At 36.3% G+C, this 24,164-nt stretch overlaps 2 protein-coding genes across 2 annotated transcripts in view; one reads left to right on the forward strand and one right to left on the reverse strand.

Annotated features, from left to right (window-relative positions):
• The window catches only part of LOC137654304 (uncharacterized), a 10,241-nt gene extending 9,661 nt beyond the window's left edge, over positions 1-580 (forward strand). Inside the window, exon 5 of the mRNA XM_068387931.1 lies at positions 1-580. This exon is cut by the window's left edge and continues 877 nt beyond it. The gene's annotated coding sequence lies outside the window, so the exon portion shown is untranslated.
• Positions 581-12,123: 11,543 nt separating this feature from the next.
• LOC137654651 (uncharacterized) lies at positions 12,124-23,219 on the reverse strand. The gene is made up of 5 exons (XM_068388475.1): positions 23,097-23,219; positions 20,933-21,049; positions 19,880-20,023; positions 19,094-19,203; positions 12,124-13,694 (listed from the first exon to the last, which is right to left on the reverse strand). The coding sequence occupies exons 1-5, from the start codon at positions 23,190-23,192 to the stop codon at positions 13,235-13,237; spliced, it is 927 nt and encodes a 308-aa protein (XP_068244576.1). The 5' UTR covers positions 23,193-23,219; the 3' UTR covers positions 12,124-13,234.
• Positions 23,220-24,164: the final 945 nt, after the last annotated feature.

Consider the following 24,164-nt stretch of genomic DNA (forward strand, 5'->3'; position numbering starts at 1 on the left):
AATGTCATGAACGTAAAAAAATAATGCAAGGAAAATAATGGTGAAATAATTGATTTTGTACCGTAATATCATTGCAAACTGAAGCCAGGTTGACACCTACGCACTTATTTGTTGCGACGTGTAGCGACGGCAGCTCGTGACAAGACCTTGCAAGAAAATTGTAAAATGCCTCGACGTTGCTTGGTTTTTAAAACATGCTTAAATTTTGTTGCTGCGTTGTGTGAGGTGGATGACCTCGCGCCACCTTGCGAGATAGATTTTGCAATGTCGTACATACACCTTGTAGGATGTCGCCCGTGTTCGTGCCATTTCGTGCCGCCTCGTGCCAGCCACGACGTCTTACGACCTTTTGCGAGATGTTGTTAACCCTTCCGACGAGCAGCTGCGCACAGCCGACGATGTCTTCCGCGCTGGTTGTAAATTCGCTTATAAGGGACGGCAGGAATGTTTCCATCTATATTTTGGCCATTCATGCACTCATATGTACGTAATTCAGTAGTCAAAGAAATACTGTATGCTATTCTTGGTTTTGGTCATACCTTCCTTCATACATATAACAAGTATATTTATGTAGATTAGAATGTATGTATGTATGTATGTATGTATACCTATGCGTGTATATATACATATGCCTAGATATATATATATATATATATATATAGATAGATATATATATATATATATATATATATATATATATATATATGTGTGTGTGTGTGTGTGTGTGTGTGTGTGTGCTTATGTTCAGTTACACAGTTTGGACACATTGCGTTACTCCCTGCTCTTCGTTTATTGATAATGCTGTATCTTATCAGCCTCTCTAATTCATTATTCCATTTTCGGGAGCATCCACAAAACTATTTTTCAGGCCTTTGTTGATCTGTGTATGGATTCATTTTATGCTTGTTTGTGTCCATTGTTATTTTTGTTATCATTATTGTCGATTATGATAAATTCTATAAAGGTAATTTTATTTGATTATCACTCATGCAGGCTGAAGATATTTAAGTTCGAAGCAACGTAAGTATCAATTGCTTTATCTGATACTGGTTGATAATTTCAAAACTTAATTCACATGTTAAGATGTAATATAAACACTTGAGTTCCGGTATATATAATTTTGCTATTGCTAACTTTTCTTATATTCAATAAAATTATTTACATGAACCTATGATAAGAAGAAAATAAATTCGAGGTTTCATTCCATATGAATTATTCATAAGAAACAGAAGATTGAATTGGTTTAATTGTATATGAAATAACTACAAATCACTTTAAAAAAAAGGGGGGGGGGGCGGTGTTGCTAAGGAAATAGATAAAGTAAGAAAGGTAAAATTTATTATATGTCGAAGTAGAATATTATTAAATGTTTTTTTAACTTTTTCTCGAGGATTTAATCACACTAGAGAAACTAATACTTATGATGGTCAGTAAAGAAATGAGTGACTTCCCCAGGCTTTGAGCACCCTGGTAGCTTAGACACTTTTTATTTTAAACATTAAAATTACCCGGTGGTTATATAAAAATAGCTTCAGTCTCTGACGTCTGGCAGAAATTCAAAACTCGTGGCATTCGCAGATAGAGTAGCCAGGTGTACACCAGCGCCCTCACGCGAGATACACAGAACCATTCCATAATTCCTCAGATCTTCTCTGCCGCCATTGCCGGCGACATCGTTGGAATTCACTCGTTAATTAACCTGGATTTTGGCAGTTATCTTTGGTGATGTACAACAATTTTTGGTTATTGGCTTTCGCTTGTTGGATTTTGCTTTCGGATTCTCTTGAAAATTTATTGATTTGGATTATTTTGATTATTTTGACCCTTGCTTGTTTTTTATCTCTCTTATTAACTATTCATAATGGGCGACCCTTCTCCCGCTTATAAAAAGTGTGTGAAAGGGTGTAAGACCCGACTTCCTAAACAAACTGTAGATCCCCACTCAATTTGTGTTAAATGTATGGGTAAAGTATGTGAGTTAGGGGATCGGTGTGATGAATGTGTTTTATTGTCTGAGAGTGAGTGGCTGGCTTTTGACCACTACACTCGTAAACTTCAGAGAGACAGAATTAGACGTAGTTCTTCTCGTTCTAGAGAATTATCCACTCCCTGTGTCATTGAACCTAATCCTTCCCCTGTGGTGGCAGTTTCAGATCCCACTACTGTTACCACTGAGCCTACGCTTAAAGACATGATGGTCGCAATTCAGGCCCTGGGAGTAAGGGTGGAATCTCTCGCTGCGGACAGGAACCAACTTATATCCGACGTGAATCAATTAAAAAGTGGTAGTGCAAAAAGTGCAGTTAATGTGTTCAGTGCTGTGGAGGGTGCGTCTGCTCGAGCCTGTCGTTCACCTAGCCTTAGACCTCTTCCAAGCTCCCTGGGAGAAGGAATGTCGATCGGAGAAAAGGAACGGGAGGCGTTATCGCTCGAGTAGATGTCCTCTCGAGCGTGCCTGTTGTCGCCTCACGGGACGCTCACCCTCACGATGGGAAAGGTGAGGTTAAGATGTTATCCTCATCTTCGGATGACGTGGCGCACAGCAAGGGCTGGCATCAAGCCTCCAGACCTCTTAAGAGGGAAGTGGATGTCACCACAAGCGCCTGGTTGTAGCCATTGGAGCAGTCCAGAGCGTTTCCCTTCATCTGTAGAAGGTTCTCCTGCTAAACGTCCTGATAGGATGTCAGAAGCTGACAAATGTCTAGTTCAGCCTGCTGCGGATCTGGTTCCTGAGTCTGGTATCACGATTCATGCTCCGCCGCCACCATTAGACTGGTTTTTGTCTTCTGGACACTCGGCGCGTTACGTGAGCGATGAAGAAGGCGAGTTTGCGGCTGAAGTTACTTCACCTGCGTCACCGCATGTTGACCCAAATTGGAGTATGCTGCAAGACATGCAGCAGCAGCTCTCGTCTTTTATGCAGACATATCACCCTGCTGTCAACAAGAATGTAGTTTGCCAAGATCCCGCTAGCCAGGAAACTTCACAACTAGACGCTAAGCGTCATATGGCTGCTAGTCTAGTAGCGCTTGACGACTGACAGCATCCCAACGTCAAGCGGTTAAACATGGCGCTGATCGACTTGATAAGGTGTCTGTGAAACATCGAGATCCTGATCCTCTTGACACCAAAAGTCAGACTACCAGGCGTGACGCCGAGCGCCAACCAACCAAGCGCGACGATGATCGGCGTGCAGCTAAACGTGACGCCGATCGTCAAGTTAGACATGACGTAGAGCGGTAGGCGCTTGACGTCGAACGTCAAGTGAAACGTGACGCCCAATGTCGAACAGATGTTGAACGACATGCAGTCGGACGTTTAGCCGAACGTAAGAGCAGCGAACGATATGATAACGTCAGTCATACCGAGTGTCAAGATCGCAAGCGCCATAGTGCCGATCCTCATAATCGTGAGCGACTGCTTTCTGAGCATCGAGCGTTGGCTCATAGTGACACTGCACGTGATGACCCTACACCTGCGTTGGACAGTGCTCTCGCCCGTAAGGAGTCGCCTCTTCTTCTGCAAGATGCCTCTACGACAGTTAGAGTTTTGTTGGAGGAAGAGCCTGATGATCCCTTTTCCCCGGCTGAACTTTTGGAGGATTTCTCTGAGGGAGATGAGCCTAAGACACTTCATCATTCAGTAGATCTTAAAAAGATTATGAAAATCTTTACGGAAGAATTTCCAGACCAGTTTGTTCCCGTTGCTCCGCATTCACCACTTTCGGAGTTTACTCCTGGGAAGGCAGCGAAGGAATCGCTGTTCACTAAGATGGTCCTCTCTCGGTCTTCGGAGAGAGCATTAAAGATGTTGGAAGATTGGATGCAGTCCAAAAAAGGCCTTCGCTTTTCCTCCAGCTAGATTAGCATCCAGGTCAAGTGTGTGGTACGAGACAGGAGAAGTTCTCGGCTTGGGAGTTCCTGCCTCTGCCCAGGGCGACTTCTCAAGCCTTGTAGACTCTCCTCGTCGGTTGGCCATGAGAAAAACTAAGATTTTTCGGTCGAATTCTGAGTTCGATCATCTCCTCAAAGGCGTCTTCAGAGCCTTCGAGGTTTTCAACTTTCTAGGTTTGACTCTGGGAGCCTTTGGGAAGAAAGTTTCAACCCTAAAAGATCCTGACACTGATAGTTTTATACATATTATGTCATGTATGGATAAAGCCGTTAGGGACGGCTCTAATGAGTTGGCAGCCCTATTCACAGCTGGGGTTCTTAAGAAATGAGCAACAATGTGTTCTTTTCTTTCTATGGGGATCACTTCCTTCCAGAAGTCAGAATTGCTATTTGCACCTCTTTCTCCATTTCTGTTTCCTCAGGAGTTAGTGAGAGAGGTTGCTTCCACTTTGACCCAGAAGGCCACTCAAGACTTAGTCTCCAAGACTGCAAGGAAGATTCTACCGACTTCCTTTACCAGCCGTAAACCGAAAGAAGAAACTCCTTTTCCTCAATTCTCACAGCCTTTTCGAGAAAGTCCATCAGTAGGGGTAGCTTCAGACCCGATGGGAGGAGATCTAGAAGGAGAGGTTCCAGACTTGGGCGAAGCAGAGTCTGACTGCTTTTGCCCTTAGACAGTGGTAGGGGCCAGACTGAACAACTTCTGAGGAGCCTGGGAGAGAAGGGGAGCAGACCCTCGGTCCGTTTGTGTTTTAAAGGAGGGATATATGATTCCTTTCATTATGAAACCTCCTTTAGTTTTAGATCCTGTAGATCTCTCTCTCAGATACAAGGAGGAGTCGAAGAGACAGGCTATGCACCTCCAAATGTCTCTCTTGCTAGAAAAGAAAGCAGTAGAGAGGGTGCGAGACTTGAAGTCACCAGGGTTCTACAACTGCCTATTCCTGGTTCCCAAGAACTCGGGGGGATGGAGACCAGTCCTGGACGTAAGTATCCTCAATGACTGCATTCAGAAGACGAAGTTCTCTATGGAGACGCCAAAGACTGTGCTAGCAGCAGTAAGAAAGGGCGACTAGATGGTCTCGTTACACCTCCAGGACGCTTACTTTCATATCCCATCGATCCAAGTTTCAAGCATTACCTGAGGTTCGTGTAGAGGAAGGAAGTCTTCCAGTTTCAGGCCTTGTGTTTCGGCCTCAGCACCGCTCCTCTCATTTTCACGAAAATTATGTAAAATGTAGCGAGTATGCTGCATTCAAGAGGCAACAGAACCTCCTTGTATCTGGATGACTGGCTTCTCAGGGCTTATTCCTTCAATCGCGGTCTGGAGGATCTGCGTCTGACATTGAGATTGTCAGAGGAGCTGGGTCTTCTTGTAAACTTGAAGTCACCAGGGTTCTACAACCACCTATTCCTGGTTCCCAAGAACTCGGGGGGATGGAGACCAGTCCTGGACGTAAGTATCCTCAATGACTGCGTTCAGAAGACGAAGTTCTCTATGGAGACGCCAAAGACTGTGCTAGCAGCAGTAAGAAAGGGCGACTAGATGGTCTCGTTACACCTCCAGGACGCTTACTTTCATATCCCATCGATCCTAGTTTCAAGCGTTACCTGAGGTTCGTGTAGAGGAAGTAAGTCTTCCAGTTTCAGGACTTGTGTTTCGGCCTCAGCACCGCTCCTCTCATTTTCACGAAAATTATGTAAAATGTAGCGAGTATGCTGCATTCAAGAGGCAACAGAACCTCCTTGTATCTGGATGACTGGCTTCTCAGGGCTTATTCCTTCAATCGCGGTCTGGAGGATCTGCGTCTGACATTGAGATTGTCAGAGGAGCTGGGTCTTCTTGTAAACACAAAGAAGTCTCAATTGATTCCATCCCAGAAGATTCTCTATTTGGGGATGGAGATTTGGAGTCTAGCTTTTCAGGCTTTTCCATCACCCTCAAGGATACAACAAGCCCTCCTGAAACTTTGCACTTTTCTAGAGAAAAGAGTTTGTTCGGTAAGAGAGTGGATGAGTCTGCTGGGAACCCTCTCCTCACTGGAACAATTTGTTTCCCTGGGAAAACTGAATCTCCGGCCTCTTCAATTCCACCTCAATTGTCATTGGAACAAAGAGGAGAGCCTCGAGTCGAAAACCATTCCCCTTATGGAACCAGTAAGAAGGTGCCTCCATTGGTGGAACGACCTAGGCAGGCTTCAGGAGGGTCTCTCATTGGAACAAAGGAGCCCAGACCTTGTGTTGTGTTCCAACGCCTCGGACTCGGGGTGGGGAGCAACACTAGGCAAGTCGGAGATCTCAGGTCTGTGGACAAGGGAACAGGAGAGCTTCCACATCAATCAGAAGGAGCTGTTGGCAGTCCTGTTGGCCCTCAAGGGTTTCGAAGGGTCGGTGTTGAACAAGGTGGTGCAGGTCAACGCCGACAACACCACAGCATTGACCTACATAGCCAAACAAGGCGGGACTCCCTCGAGGTCACTTTACGAGACTGAAAAGACTCTTCTCGTTTGGGCAAAGGAAAGAAATGTAACCCTGCTTACAAGATTCATCCAAGGAGAGAATAATGTGATGGCAGACAGCCTCAGCAGGAGGGATCAAGTTTTGTCCACGGAGTGGACATTGCATCTAGAGGTATGCGAAAAACTATGGCGGATTTGGGGTCGTCCGTCCATAGACCTGTTTGCGACCTCGAAAACGAAAAGGCAGGAGACATACTGCTCTCCAGTTCCAGATCTCGAAGCGACACACATAGACGCTTTCCTGCTGGATTGGTCTCACCTGGACATGTACACATTCCCACCATTCAAAGTTCTCTACAAGGTGTTACAAAAGTTTGTGTCACACGAGGGAACCAGGTTGACTCTAGTGGCTCCCTTTTGGACATCAAGAGAATGGTTCACAGAGGTACTGGAATGGATGGTGGACATTCCGAGAAGCCTCCCATTGAGAGATCTTCTCAAACGACCTCACTTGGCAGGCACCACCAAAACCTCCAAGCTCTACGTCTAACTGCCTTCAGACTATCGAAAAATTCACAAGAGCTAGAGGATTTTCGAAGAAGGCACCTAGGGCTATTGCTAAAGCAGGGAGAGCTTCTACCATCAAGGTTTACCAGTCCAAGTGGGAGGCTTTTAGAGAATGGTGCAGAGCTAACTCAGTTTCTTCATCCAGTACCTCTGTAACTCAAATTGCTGACTTCTTTTTAGACCTTAGAAGAAAACGCAACTTTTCTTAAGCTACTATCAAGGGGTACAGGAGTAAGTTAGCAGTCGTATTCAGGCACAGGAATTTGGACCTCTCTAATAATAAAGACCTTCAGGACCTTCTCAAAACATTTGAGACTTCTAAGGAGCGTCAACAGGAATCTCCAGCCTGGAATCTAGATGTTGTCTTGAAGTTCCTCATGAGTGATAGGTTTGAGCCCTTACACTCAGCTTCTTTTAAAGATCTCACTTTAAAGACTTTTCTTTGGTTAGTCTGGCAACAGCTAAGAGAGTCAGTGAGGTTCACGCCTTTAGCAAAAATATTGGCTTCAGAAACGGCAAAGCCGTATGTTCCTTGCAACTTGGATTCCTGGCCAAGAACGAAAGTCCTTCTCATCCATGGCCTAAGTCTTTCGAGATTACAAACCTTTCTGATGTGGATGGTAAAGAGTTGGAGAAGGCCCTGTGTCCTGTTAGAGCACTGAAGTTCTATCTGGACAGAACTAAAGAATTAAGAGGCAAGTCAGAAGCTCTTTGGTGTGCAGTCAGGAAACCTTTGTTTCCTATGTCAAAAAATGCTCTATCATTTTTTATAAGGCTTTTAATAAGAGGCTCACTCACACTGCGGTGAGGCAGACCTCAAGCTGCTGAAAGTGAAAACTCGTGAAGTTAGAGCTGTGGCAACTTTTGTAGCTTTCAAGCACAATCGCTCTCTGCAGAGCATCATGGGCACAATCTTTTGGAGGAGTAAATCTGTGTTCGCCTGACATTATTTGAAAAGTGTCCAGACTCTTTATGAGGACTGCTACACTTTGGGACCATTCGTAGCAGCGAGTCCAGTAGTGGGTGAAGGATCTACCACTACATTCCCCTAATCCTAGTACACTTTTTCTTCTCTTGGAACTTTTATATTTTTATGGTTGTTTGTGGAGATTGATCGACAGTCTTCTGCTATCTTTGATTTAGTCAGGTGGTCATTTTGTTCCTTGAGAGCGCCCGGAACAAGGGTATTGGTTGAGGTCTTGTCAACATAGAGGTATTTTCACCAGTTTGATAGCTCCTACAGGTCTTCAGCCCCCTGGGTGGATCACTGGATCTCATAAGGAAAGCAGACATAATGAGGCAAAGAATCATTGGAGTCAGCTTCCTTATCAGGTACGAACCCTTAAGCTTGTTTTTATTAACTCTTAAGTAATATTCCAACAATGTTGGCTGTCTCTACCCTCCACCAAGGGTGTCAATCAGCTATTTTTATATAGCCACCGGGTGAGTTTAATGTTTAAAAAGGATATTTCCATAATAAAATAAATTTTTTAACATACTTACCCAGTGGTTATATAAACTTTATTCCCCCCCCCCTCCTCCCCTCTAGAGACCTATGGGCATGGAAGGTCTGAGGAATTATGGAATGGTTCTGTGTATCTCGCGTGAGGGCGCTGGTGTACACCTGGCAACTCTATCTGTGATTGCCGCGAGTTTTGAATTTCTGCCGGACATCAGAGACTAACGCTATTTTTATATAACCACCGGGTAAGTATGTTCAAAAATTTATTTTATAATGAAAATATCATTTTGACACTTCGTGACACCTCGTGGGTACCTTGTAACACGTTGCAAAACCACCTCGCTGCACTCCGTAAGACATCGTAAAGAAACCTTGTGAAATGTCGCAAGAACTCGCATACACACGTCACGACGTTGGCAAATTTTTGGGCGTTTTCACCTACGAGGTGGCACGACCCCACGTCGCAAGATGTCACAGCCATAAAGTGCATAGGTGTCAACCTACCTTAAGTGAGGTATAAAGCAAAAATGAGCATCATGTACCAGAGACAAATGCAATGTTTTGCTTCGCCGTTGATCAATGGGAGAGGAGGATGTCTGAACCAACAGCCAATCAACGACGAGCTTTCAAACCATGGTTCACACGTCACGCACATATAGATTCACCCCTTCCCAACCCCTCCATCTTTGTAGCCAAAAAATACATTAATTTTGAGTGGCTTGATTGGGATTAGTTTGATGTTGAGGCAGCCGAACTCTTTTTCTATTATTTTTTTTTTTTTTTTTTTTTTTTAAGTTTGATGGAAAAAGAGTTTGGCTACCTCAACATCAAACTAATCCCAATGAATCCACTCAAAATTAATGTATTTTTTGGCTACAAAGACAAACTGCAGACCTTCATGAGGTCCAACATCATTTATAAATTCAAGTGCCAGGGATGTCCCGGTATCTATGTTGGATCTTGCCGAAGGTTGTTGCAGGTGAGATACTGTAGCCATATGGGATACAGCTTTAGAATGAGTCAGAGACTTGGTAACCTAGAATTTTCTAATAAAAGGAATCATGCTACCATTTGCAAAATCCAAGTAAACAAAAAACACTTTTCAATTATTGGTAGGACAAAACATAGCGAATTTCTAACTACCCTTGAGTCATTATATATCAAACGGCTTGTTCCTTCTTTAAACTCTAATATCTCTGCCTCTCCTCTTTTCTTAGCATAACTGAAGTCGTAGGTGGGTAACAATTTTTACTCATTCGTTCTTCACCTTTTCCTATGGATGGTCTAGTGACCACTGGTTCTCTTGTGTTTTACTGTTTTAGTTTTTTACGATTTTCTGTTATAAAATCAATATTGTTTTAATACTCTTTTATTATTTTGTTTTAAATTATTGTACAAATTTTAAGAATCTTATATTTATATCTTTTACAGATTGATAATGAACATTGCAATGTTCGAAACGTCTCTAAATAAATTATGGCCTGTTAACTGATGTTTTTTGGACCCGGCTGCACACCAAATATTTATATTTATATTTAAATTTACATTTACATTTACATTTATATTTATAACTATATATATTTATATTCATAGTTATATTTATATTCATATTATATATATATATATATATATATATATATATATATATATATATATATATATATATATATATATATATATATATATTTATATTTATATTTGTATTTATATTCAATTTCATTTTTGTTTTCAAAATTATTAAAATTATTATTATTATTAGTATTATTATCATTATTGTTATTATTATTATTATCATTATTATTAGCAAATTACTATCATTATTAGTATTATTATCAATATTTTTATCATTATTATTAAATTATTATTATTATTATTATCATTATTATTATTATTATCATTATTAAAATATTACTATTATTGTTATTACGTTATCATTGTTATTGTTATTAGATAATTATTGTTATTGTTATTAAAGTATTGTTATTGTTATTGTTATTCTTATTCTTATTATTATTCTTATTTTAATTGTTATTATTATCATTACTATCATTATTATTATTATTATTATTATTATTATTATTATTATTATTATTATTATTATTATTATTATCATTATCATTATTATTATTATTAAAATTATTGAAATTATTGTTATTATTAGAATTATTAAGGTTACTATTATTATTACAGCTTTGATTTACACAGAGAATTATAGGCCTCAATAAGGTCTTATAGGCTACCAAACTAAAACCAGAAACCCCTTTTAATACATTTAAGTGATTCTTGACCCTCGGATATAGGTTATCAATAAGACTAGACCAGACGAGTTTAAAATAGATAAATATTCACAAAACTTCCAATTATTTTCATAAAGTTAAAGAGAACCTTTCGAAGTTAGAGTAGGTATAATTATAGTACAGTAGGCGCCAAAACGGATGCAACAAATTGCAAAATTCATTGAGCGTACTTCGTTAGAAACTCTCGTGGGATTGCCAGCTAGTATTTTTATATCAATTATAGTTATCATTTTTATCTGACGCCAAGTGTACATCCACGTCCAGTAAATTGTACAGTCCATATCTTACATATATGAATTTTAAAATCATGCTCATCTTCCAATTAACTATGGTATCGATGGACTTTAGTAAATATTTTCCATACATGCGTAACTTGAATATCTTACCTACAAATATTACAAGTTGAGCATTCCTTTTAATTGAGCTATCTACTTGGATAAGCAACTGGAAATATACTATCATGAAGTTTTCACAGTACTGTAGTATACTTCGCAACCCTTTATTTGAGGTACCTATCATCATTAATAAGAGTCTGGTAATCATGGTATCGGTGCATTTCCGAAACCTTGCTTCAAGTCATCAAATGCTTTTTGGTGAGGTTCTTTGCACTCCACTTTGTTTGGCAATCTTTTTGGAAATTAGTCAGTCAACGCAGTTACAAAAATTGTTGTAACTATCTGTCTGACTATTTTATAACTTTTGACAAACTTCTTGTAGTCATATACTAGGCATTGCTGCGATTTCCTTTTTAATTTTGATCCTTGGTGGTGATGTATAAACGATCTTCATCTATTTTGCCTCTTCTGTGGCTATTTCATTACAGTTGACCTTGTACTCTGGGAATTCAACTTCATCATATCTTTCTTAGTCACGTGATAGATCTTTTTTATGAGAATAATAAAATATATATTAGTTTATATGGTAATGATTTAAAACTGAAGAGGAAGTTTTTGGATTTATCATTTATCAAAATATGTGTCTATGAGGCAATTGATTCCAGATCAAACGTACTGAAAAATATACGACTGATGTAAAGAATGAATTTTCGGTGATCACTATAATACTTTTGCCTTCCTGGTTGCACTGAAAAGATGTTTGTACGAGATTACTTCAAAATGTCAGTTATAACCTATTTTTTTTTTCCATTGTATTCATCTTATACCAGATAGCTAACATCTACAATAATTTTCCCAAATTCCGATGTCCATTATAACTTTTTATACTCCCTGGTCTTTGTATTAGTTTTATACCAGATAATTAAAATCTACAATGATATTACCAATTGTCAATACAAATTCAAAACAAATTGGCGTCCTGATTTATGAGGTTTGGGACATATTTCTTACAATTGAATCATTATCATCAATGGATTAATTTACATATCTTCTAATGAAAAAGTTGAGAATAACGAGGACAAAGGAAATCATAAAAAATAGAGTATACCCTAAAATTACTGTTTTATTAGAATGGGTTGAATATACTTCTGTTGCATAGTACAATGTATCAGAACTAGATTATACATCCTCCTTAGATGTTAATGTACTGCAGTATAGATATGGTACAGTATATCCTAGTACCATTACACTTGTCACACGTAGAATAATCTTCTCATATATATAAAACTGTAATAATCATAGGTAAATATTGCTTTGGACCTTGAGCCATTAACCTCGTTATTAATTGTGTTGGTCAGAGTTGTGGTAACTGAAGAGATCAGAAATGAAGAGTTGTGCGAGTTGTTGTATGCATATGATTTGGTGATTAACGCTGAAAATGAGAAAGACTTACAGATAAGGGTTTAAGAGTAACAGGGGAGGGAAGGTCTGAGGGTAAATGTGGATAACACTGAGGTTATGGAAGGCAGTAAGGAATGGATGGACAGGACAGCCATGCATGAAAGTTAAGGTTCAGTTATAAAACAGGTGGAACAATTGAGATACTTGGAATATACTATAAGTCAGGAGGGAGGATGTGAGGCTGAATTTGAGAATAGGATAAAATCTGCCTGAGAGAAATGGAGGGAGGTAACAGAATTGGTATGTGATAAGAAAATGACAATCAAGTTAAAAACCAAGGTCTGTAGCACAGTAATAAAACCAGTGTTAATGTAAGGATTAGAAAAGTGGGATCAAGGGTAAAAACAGGAAGAAAAACTTGAAAGAATAGAGATGAGAATGCTGAGGTAGATTATGGGACTACCATTGCTTGAAATTTTGAAAAATTATGAAATAAGAAGAATGGCAAACGTAGTAAAAATTACAAAGTTAATAAGTGTCATGACTAAGATGGTGCGGGCACGTGTTGAGGATGGATGGTGGGGAGGGAGTGAGGAGGGCTTAGGAGGAACCTGTTAGGAGGAGGGAAGATCAAACAGGCAGAGATTCAGATGGCGAGGTCAGGTGAAGGATGATATGGAGAGAAGAGGATGCCTTTGATAGAAGGAATTGGAGAGGACACGTCAGGCAACCGGAACCTTAATATAGGGATAGCGGTGGTAAAGAGGAAGATGCTTTGAACCTTGAATAATGTAATATAATTATACCTACTAAGTATTACTTAAGGAAAACAATAGTGCTGTGCACCAACATCAAACATCCTCACGAAACCCAATTTCAAATGCATTTTCACAGATGACTCATTGTGTGCGAAAATTGTGGATAAAGCCATGCCTGTGTTTTCCAGAGACTTTTTAGCCAGGGCTAATGTAGCCACTGCTGCTAAACCTTGTCGACGAAACTCCGGGAGGGTAAATGTATGTGTGTATAGATTCAAGAAGGAGAATTGAGCCCAAGCAACAGGGTTATCCGTAGTGTTAAGATTCACGCTGTTATCTTGTGTTAGGTCCTCATCGTTGCCCTTGGAAACACCGCCAGTCTTGAAGACACCAATGCCAGGAAGTGCTCTGCGCATACACCTGTAATGGTCTACTGAAGTGATGTGTTTGTATTCCCAGTGGTCCAGGATGAATTCCGCGTGTTCCTCGTTAAGATCTCTGAGTTCGTAGCCATCTGGAAGTCTGGAAATTTAGGAATTGCATTTCAGTTCATGGAGAGAACTTTCAAGATCTCCGATATTGTTCATGTAAATTTTATCTCCTATTGCAATTCTTCTCAACACAAATCCATACAGAATTCAAATATGATTAATTAGGAATCTTAACGATATGTCTCTTTCTGTTTATTTGCTCTTTCTGACTTCTGTTTCTTTTGTTTGCTTTATGTCTGATGCCAATAATTCTTTATTCAACAGTAGATTAACTCGATTTAAAGTCAAGTACCCTATCGGAAAGCCATATCTTATAAGGACACCATCATTATTTCTAAAGAGGGTTTGTGCATCTACAGTATCTGTCTACTTTGATACATATATATATATATATATATATATATATATATATATATATATATATATATCATCTCCTCCTACGCCTATTGACGCAAAGGACCTCGGTTAGATTTCACCAGTCATCTCTATCTTGATCTTTTAATTCAATACTATTTCATTCATGATCTCCTACTTCACGCTTCATTGGTCTGAGCCATGTAGGCCTAGGTCTTCCGACTCTTCTAGTGTCTTGTGGAGCCCAGCTGAACATTTGGTGAACTAATTTCTCTCAGGGAGTGCGAAGAGCATGCCCAAACCATCTCCATCTACCCTTCATCATGATCTCATCCACATGTGGCACTCGAGTAATCTCTCTTATAGTTTCATTTCTAATCCTGTCCTGCCATTTAACTCCCAATATCCTTCTGAGGGCTTTGCTTTCAAATCTACTAAATTTGTTGGAGACTTTTTCATTGTCTTACCATGACTCATGTCCATACAGTAACAACAATCTCACTAAACTGATATATAGTCTGATTTTTATTTGTAATTTCAGGTGATTTGATTTCCAAATTTTACTTAACCTAGCCATTGGCTGATTTGCTTTTTTTTAAATTTTTCACTAAACTCTATTTCTAAATACCCTGTATTGGCGATCATAGTTTCTAAATACTTAATTGATTCTACCTCATTAATCCTTTCTCCTTCCAATAATATTTAATCTTCCATTGCAATCTCCATTCTCCTCATCTCTGTCTTTCTTCTATTTATCTTCAGTCCAACCTCGTGTGATATTCCAAGCATTCTGGTAAGCAAGCTTTGCAAATCCTGTGGTGTTATGCTAACAAGTGCATCATCATCAGTATACTCTAGGTCTACTAATTTCCTCCAGTCCAATTCTTCTCCACCATCTGACTGTTCTACGCATCACAGAATCCAAGGGGAGGATAAAAAACATAGGTGACAACACGTCCCCTTGAAATACTCCACTGTTCACTGGAAATTCGTTTCCAGAGACTTCATTAACATTAACTTTCCAGTTGTTTTGCTCATGAACAGACTTAACGAAATTCACATATTTAAGAAAAATTCCACAATTACGCAGGGCTCTCCACGAAATTGGCCAGTGCACACTATCAAAGGTTTTTCATAGTCCACAAATGTCATCAAAAGCGGATTTCTATATTCTACTCATTGCTGTCCAAAATGTCTGAAAATGAAAATTACCTTAGTGCAACTTCTACCTTTTCAAAACCCAGCTTGTTCATCTCTCAGCTTTTCATCAATCTTTCTCTTCAGTCTCTTTAAAACAACCATACTATATATTTTCATAACAAGTGACGTAAGTGTTATGCTTCTTTAATTATTGCATTCAGTTAGGTCTTTTTTTTTTTTTTTTCACCAACACTCTTAACCCCCATTCATCAGGTTTTGCCTCTTCATGTCACATTCTACAAAATCATCTTGTAAGTATTTTGGGAGTCCCTTCATTTTCGGCCAGTATCATCTTGGCTGTTATTCCATCGTATTCAGATGCTTTATATCTCTATGAGTATTTAATAATAACTTCGACTTCAAACACACTGAATTTATTCATAGGTACATCAAGGTCTTCCTCAGCTTCAGGTATATCAATCAAATTATTCTCGTCGTATCTCCTATTAATAACCTTAATAAAGTGTTCCATCTAACGTTGTCTTTTTTCCTCCTCTGTTGTTATAACAGATCCATCACTCTTTTTGATGGGTATATGCTTCTTCTTCTTTTTCCCAGTCGAGATTTCATTAATAATTCTATGAGTGACTCTTACAGCACAGCCACTCCCTAAATTCATAGCTTTGTCAGCCTCATTTGGTTTACTGTCTAAATATTTTCTCTAATAATTTTCCTTTGACCTCAACATAAATATTGGAATATTTAGCATGCTCTACCTTGTAACTTTCATTACTTCCTCGAAAACTTTCAATAATCAATCTCTTAATATCATACCATTCTTCATTAATGGTAGCCTGACTACTGGTCGAAAGACAATTGGTAGAATGACAACTCGTCGAATGACAATTCGTCAAAATGACAATTTGTAGAACTGAAAATTCGTCGAAATGACAATTGGTCGAATTGTCCATAGTCTATCATAATGGATGAAACATTCAAGCTTCAATTTTGATTTATAAATGTGAAAATAATGTCATAAGTCTCTTCGTCCTTTGAGACCGACAAAAAGTATAGCAATGGTAATGTTTCATTTTTAGCAATTAGAGCATGGATAGTGTACAACTGTGAATTAACTGGAGCGCAGTCAAATGTGCCATCACAAAACCAAATATAGTTTTGGGATAAAAGCTCCAAATTTCTAGCAGTTCCATATATAGTCACTTTTTCGTCATCATACAACTTAAAATTCTAACCTCTTGTCATAACGTTTAGGTCTTCATCTTGTACGAACTTTTTCCTATTCACTCTTCTCAAAAGAGAAGATTTTTTGGGTAGTGCTCCTGCAACACTCAAAGGCATATTACATGTTGCATTATATACTATTCAGCCAGTCACTTCGGTTTCACAAGCCCTTTGCTTAATTTCATTTACAACTTACAAGGCAGCATTTCGAGTATCATTTGGCGGATGGTAATGCCGTGAAGGATTTCCTTGAATCATATAATCAATAGTTGGTAATCTTGCTCCACACTCACTCAGTTTTTCACATGTCCAGTATGCTTTATCACAATGTTTCTTATCAATTGTGTAAGAAACCTTCATACAAAAGTTTGTTGAACAACCATACTATCAAAGATTAGATACTCAAAAACAGAAATTATTTCAAACTACCATTCATTTCGACGAATTGTCAGTTCGACGAATTTTCATTTCGACCAATTGTCATTCAACGAGTTGTCTGCATACCTCATTAATTGTCTGTTATTCATCTCTTCAAGTCTCTAAGACTGCAAATCTATTCCTGCATTCAATTACAAATATTTCTGTGTTCTTCCTCTAAAAGCTTAGTAGTATCAAACCTAGGTATTCTATCTACCTCTCTGTTGGGTACATTCAGCTTTAATTTCAATGTGGTAATGAGGAGGTGGTGATCATTGCCAATATCTGCACCTCTATAGCTTCTCACATTTCTCAAGAGTCCTCCTTCTCTCTTTACTAATGGCAATGTGATCTATTTGATTGATGTAATTGCCACAGGGTGAAATCCATGTATATTTCGTGCGCGGACAGAGTGTCGAAAGACAGAGCGTCGAAGGACAAAGTGTGGAATGGACAAAATGTCGAACAGACAAAGTGTCGAACAGACAAAATGTCGAACAGACAAAGTGTCGAACAGACAATGTGTCGAAATTATAAAAATGATAAATGATAAAATATAAATGATAAAAAGAGAGAGAATACAGTATCCATTTAACTAACGACCTAATTAACCTTTAACTATATAATAATGTTTACATTGGTATATCCTTACATATAACTATATAACAATGATAAAATATAAATGATAAAAAGAGAAAGAATACAGTATCCATTTAACTAACGACCTAATTAACCTTAAACTATATAATAATGTTTACATTGGTATATCCTTACATATAACTATATAACAATGTTTACAATGATATATCCTTACATATAACAATTCTTACATTGTTATATTCTTATATGCATATTCTAGAGAGAGATAGAGAGAATATATATACGGTATTCAGTCTGTTAGAGATTTCTCACCAGTTAACTTCCTTCGAGATTCAAGTTTCAATTTAAATTTCCATTCTACCTAACCTATAATAATGGAAATAATCAAGACTCAAATGGGTGGAAAGAAACTGCTACATGAAGGCTATGCATACGTAATAGATAAAGTGGTTAACGAAAGAATATATTGTATTTTCATATTTTATGTCTTCTCATAAATAAATTTGTATTGCTTATATTGATGTATGATGTATATTTATGATCCTATATCCATTTTATTTTTTCAAAAGCGCTGAATGACCTTGTAATCCCAGTGCTTGGCGTAAGCCTAAATTGAATAATCAACTCAAAAAACATTTATAACTCCTTGTAATCCTCTATCTTCTGGATGACCTTGAAGTCCCATTGCTTGACGTAAGCCTAAAATCAATAATCAAATCCAATCTATCTCTCTCTCTTTTTAACTTTTGTCCATTCTACACTTTGTCCATTCTACACTTTGTCCATTCGACACTTTGTCCTTCGACGCTCTGTCCTTCGACACTCTGCCTTTCGACACTCTGTCCTAATACCGTATAGCCTATTTGTGGATGTGCTTGTGCTGAAAAAGGGTACTCCCATTGACAAGATTGTTTACTAAACAGAAACTTATGAAATTTGCTCCATTTTCATTTGAAATTTCGCAAAGACACTCGACACCCATCACATCCTTCCAACTATAGCATTGAAGTCGCCAAACACAATTTTCATATCTCTCTCTGGGATCTCATCTATTATACTCTGTAGCTCTTCATAGTATTCACCTTCCTTTCTTCACGAGAATCATTTGTTGCTGCATAGTAAATTGTACTGCCTTGATTTGAACTGTGCTAGTAACAATCTACTATCTACAGCTCTCCACTTAGTTATTGCCTTTCCTCTGTGGATTTAGTCACGTAATATATATATATATATATATATATATATATATATATATATATATATATATATATATATATATATATATATATGCATGCATGCGTGTGTGTGTGTGTAAATATATCTGTCTATCTATATATAAAAATATATGTATTCATACCCATTACATATATATATATATATATATATATATATATATATATATATATATATATATATATATATATATATATATATATGTGTGTGTGTGTGTGTCTGTGTGTGTGTGTTTGTGTGTGTGTATATATATATATATATATATATATATATATATATATATATATATATATATATATATATATATCTATATATATATATATATATATATCTATATATATATATATATATATATATATATATATATATATATAAATTTGTTTTAAGTATATTCAGTACTTCAGTTGTTTAAGTTATGACAGCACATTTAACATTATCTCTTACTTTATTTCTTTGTCTGGTACTGAAGCCATCCCGTAGAGTTGGAGAACTATGGGCTCATCAGGCTTCAGCAAACCATTCCCCAACATACCAGATGTTAAGAAGTTTTCCATCTGGAAAAATAATGAAGAAACAAGAATATCATCAAATAAAAAATGTTGTTTTCATTTTGGAAAAATGGTAGCTAATTAACCTAAAAAAAGCTTTTAGAAGTCAGTTCTAATTTACATATAATAAATATTAATTCAAAATTGAGACGAAAGAATCTATCCTTCGAGTAAAGTTAATGACAGAAATAGGATTCAGTAATAACAAATACTACTTTTTACTAAATAATAAAAGGTGTATCTTCTAGGTATATTTATATCACTATCGAAATAGATGAAAATAATAATTATACACTCTCAGGGATATTGTATGTTGTATAGATTTAGTTCTGTATTTGGATTTGTAGAAGAAACGAGCTCTGAATAGATAATCCAAAAAGTATTCGATGACTTTAATAAATCGAAAATCACACATTAATACCTAATTATGGAGCCGATGGCCATTATTTCTGTAATACCGGATTCCTTTTCCTATTTTTTTGTTACAACTAATAAGATATGTAGACAATCTACACAACACGATGTCAATAGCAACAAAAAAATAAACTTTTCTATATTTAGTATGATTCTATGATTGCTAATAGTTTTCGTGCAACTATTTAACAACAAAAGTGAATTGAATTACGGTATAAACGAAGAAAAATTATTCGAAGAACTACATCAAGTGAAAAACATATCTTACCTTCTTCATGAGGTTCAGAGGAACATGCGAAAGAAAGAGAGGTTTGCTCCAGTCAATTGATGGTATATTAGACAATAGATGAATTATTTCTTGGTCGTCCTCTTTATTATGGTCCCAGAAGATATAAAATGATTGATTTCGATGCTGTAATTTCAGAATATTGGTGTAAGTTTACTTAGATAATGGAAGTGAAGGAAGGGTCTTAAGTAATATTTGCAATAGTTTATCAACTACTAAATTCACACATTGCTTTACGGTTAAAGGCTTATGCAGCCGAAGAGAAATAAACACATTCATGTAATTACCAAAGCATTCTCAATACAAAATTTCATTGAAGAATAAGCATTAGTAAACAGCCTTTCATTTTTTTTTATTTTGCTCAAACAGTTAGTTAAACCTATTTGTTTCTTTGCACGTTTATGCTCCAATATCAAACATAGATAGCTAAATAATTTACCTTTTGCAAGAGTCCTACCAACTGCTGCATTGGAAAAATAATATATGTATGTGATCCTGAAAAGACTGAAGAGCTTTTATACGTAGCAAAGCAGGAATTTCTTAACAAATTATCAGTATTCCCCATAATTACTTCCGCCAACGAAGTTAGAAGGAGGTTGTGTTTTACTCCCTTCTTGTGTTTTTGTGTGTGTTTGCTTCTGAACATCTTCCTGGCCACGATGTTAATCGTAGAGTAATGAAACTTCCAGGGATTAACTGTTAGGTACGAAGCTGGATATTATCAAATTTTGGAAGGCCAAGGTCAAAGGACAAAGTCACGGTAAAGCAAAATGTCCAATTCATGTAATCAGCCATAAGTATGGACATCGTTGTCACGGACTTCAAACTTAGTTCATATTTGAGTCTATGAAAATCCACGCTAATTAATACATGTTAAGGTCAAAGGTCAAGGTCAAGGTAGAGCAAAAGTTCGAAAAATAAGCTGCTGCGGCTTGGTCTGTGATCTACTGAGTCCCCTTCTAGTCTATCCTGCAAGGGATCGGGAAAAACCTAGTAAGCTCTGAGACTTTTGTCCCCTAAGGAAGAAGGATTTACCTTATAAAGCGATGGAGTGCCAACCACCAGTGAAGAGTGATCAGAGTAGTAAATTTGTGTTCCAAGAAGATCCCACATTTTTTCATAGGCTTTCAGTGCCATGATGGTGCCATATATCTGAAATTCAGGTTAAAGTTATTCACGATTCATAATCTTTGGGCATGGAAGTAACTTTCTTAACATCTGTACACATATCAAAGGTGCTGTATGCCATAGTAGTACTTTTCTTCTATCTTAGAGACTTAATAGGCATCCGAGAGGTTATTGGTAAACAAGACAAGAAGGAAATTACTGTACGAGTACTTGGTATGTTTTGTGAATCGAAAATAAAAATCTCTTTGAACTCTAATTCCCATATTCGGCTATATGTTATTGATACATTACAAAGTCTTTCAAAATATCAAAAGGAAATTATGTACAGATAATCTCAATGCTCTAAAAGTTTTAGTCTTTGACTGCTTTGAAGGTCCTTTTTTTTCTAGGTGTTAGAATCAAAAGAAATAATTTAAGGTAATCCATTATTTCTTACGTGATTTATCTACATCCGTCGTTTCCAAATATTTTTTACGAGAAAAGGAGAAAATATTAATTAAAAGTAGCTAATTCAGACAAATCTATGATTATTATCATCTTAGATAAATATGAATATAACGCAAATATAGAATAAGTGATGTCAATCCACTACACCTTTTTTTAAGATTTATAAGGAGCCCTAGCAACGAGGATATTAACCATTTTAACAATGAACCGAATTGAATATTAAAGAACAGGAAGGATCTTAGTGATATATAAACATATATAAATGTAAATAGATGAATATATTTATATATATATATGTATATATATATATATATATATATATATATATATATATATATATATGTTTATATATATATATATATATATTATATATATATATAAAAATATATATATACTATATGTATATATATATACTGTATTTATATATAATATATATAAATATATATATATATATATATATATATATATATATATATATATATATATATATATATATATATATATATAGTATATGTATATATACAGACATACAAATTATATATATATATATATATATATATATATATATATATATATATATATTCATATATCCTCTTCTCTACCATATAGGTGCCGAACGATAAAAACATATGAACCTGATAAATCAACGTGAGTTATTGATAACTTATCTTTTTTTAAAAAGATAAGAAAAAAAAAACGATGCAAGGACAACCGAGAACTGTCGATTACATAACTATTCTGAATATTCATTTTTTCTTCTATCTAAATGAATCATATTTCCCATCGATTCATTGACCTGATCATTGAATTCTAATGTAAACTAACAAATGGCAAGTCTGAAAAGATTATGGATTCAGTTTTCTTGTTGATAATATATGAGAGGACACACTCAACATCATTATCAAGACAGAGGTCGTTTTAATCTTTCTTCGCATGATCGTTTATTAGTCAAATGAAGTTTTGGGTGATTTGAAATTGTTGATGTGTTTCAGATATGTAGATAACATAATGTATGTCATTCTTAAAGAATGGTTTTATCTGTCTGTGTATATATATATATATATATATATATATATATATATATATATATATGTGTGTGTGTGTGTGTGTGTGCGTATATATACATATATATACGTGTATATATGCGTATATAAAACATATATACATGTATATGCATATATATATATATATATATATATATATATATATGTATATATATATATATATATATATATATATATATATATATATATATGTATATATATATGTATATATATGCATACATATATATATATATATGTATATATATATATATATATATATATATATATATATATATATATATATATATATATATATATATATATATTTGTTTGTGTGTGAGTGGGGGGGGGGACTTGGGTGTGTAAATGCATGTATATATATGAATTTGCACGTGCGTTTGTTACATAACTTTATTATCAGTAAATTAAACAAATTTTGCCAAAATGATTAAACTAATAACACTGAGAGGCAGTGATATCCTAGATTGAATATATGTATATTTAAGAACACGTAAAAGTAATAATATCCGCAAATGAATCTATACAAGAGAGAATACTTACGACAGTAGAAAGAAACTCACCAGGGAAGACTCAGGCAGGTAATTCTTCAATCGAGTCGTGATTTTGTCGACATCTTCCCGAGTCGCCTCGCGAAGTCTCACTGCATCGCCGGACATCTCCGTCTTCTCACGGGGATTGAAAGAGACGACTGTGGCCGTTGAGTGTTGAGTCAAGCTATGGTACTCCGTTGATGGGTAGATCTTATCACCAATGATAAAAGATTAGTTACCAAGTACTTGGATATGGGTTATATATGTTTTATGCTTTATGTGTTAATTGCGACTAGTAAGACCTTAGAGGAAGTAATTTTACATCTTGAAATAAACTTGAATGATATTGAAATCAAATTTTTTCTTAATATTTCTGAATTTTTATTTCGGTGAATTGGACATTACGAATGATAGTGACATAAAAATATATACAGAAACATGTGTATGTACGAATATATTTGTATGTTTTACCAAAATTTCTAATTATAGCTAACAGCCTTTCTATGAATACGTTATTACCCACCAAACTGCGTAATCATTGATGATGAAGTTTACATAATTATTACGGCATCAGATTGAACTTGTGATAAGAAGTACTTGAGGAAAGTGTGATGATGACACTCACATGATTAATGAGATATTTTTTGGGGGAGGGGGGCGGAGGGGGGGGGGGGTGGGGGGGCTTTTCTTCTGCTGCTTCTTGTAATTAGTCTTCGCATGCAGAATAAGATCTTGAAAAACGATGCAAGAAATTATATAAGAGAAAAAAAGATAGAGAGAGAGAGAAAGGAAAGAATTAGTTCGTTTCATATTACGAAGCCTCTACAGTATATAAAAAAAGAATCGAAGATAGATAGATAAATATTATTCCTTTAATAATCTTCTCGTTCAATCTGATTTCATTGGCCATGTCTCTTTACTGGATTGTAAAACAAGAACCTTTTTTTCTATTTCATTTTCTTTTTTAAAATTTTGATCTGCACGATCTGCAAAGGAATCTAGCTTTAGTAGTTACACAGGAAATGTGTCGGATGAAATAACACTTTTGGTTGTCATAAAAAAATTTTCGTCTCTAGAATGCTTGATACTGAATTGCTC

Source organism: Palaemon carinicauda, chromosome 15 (assembly GCF_036898095.1).
Source record: "Palaemon carinicauda isolate YSFRI2023 chromosome 15, ASM3689809v2, whole genome shotgun sequence".
In the NCBI taxonomy this organism is placed as follows: Eukaryota; Metazoa; Arthropoda; class Malacostraca; order Decapoda; family Palaemonidae; genus Palaemon; species Palaemon carinicauda.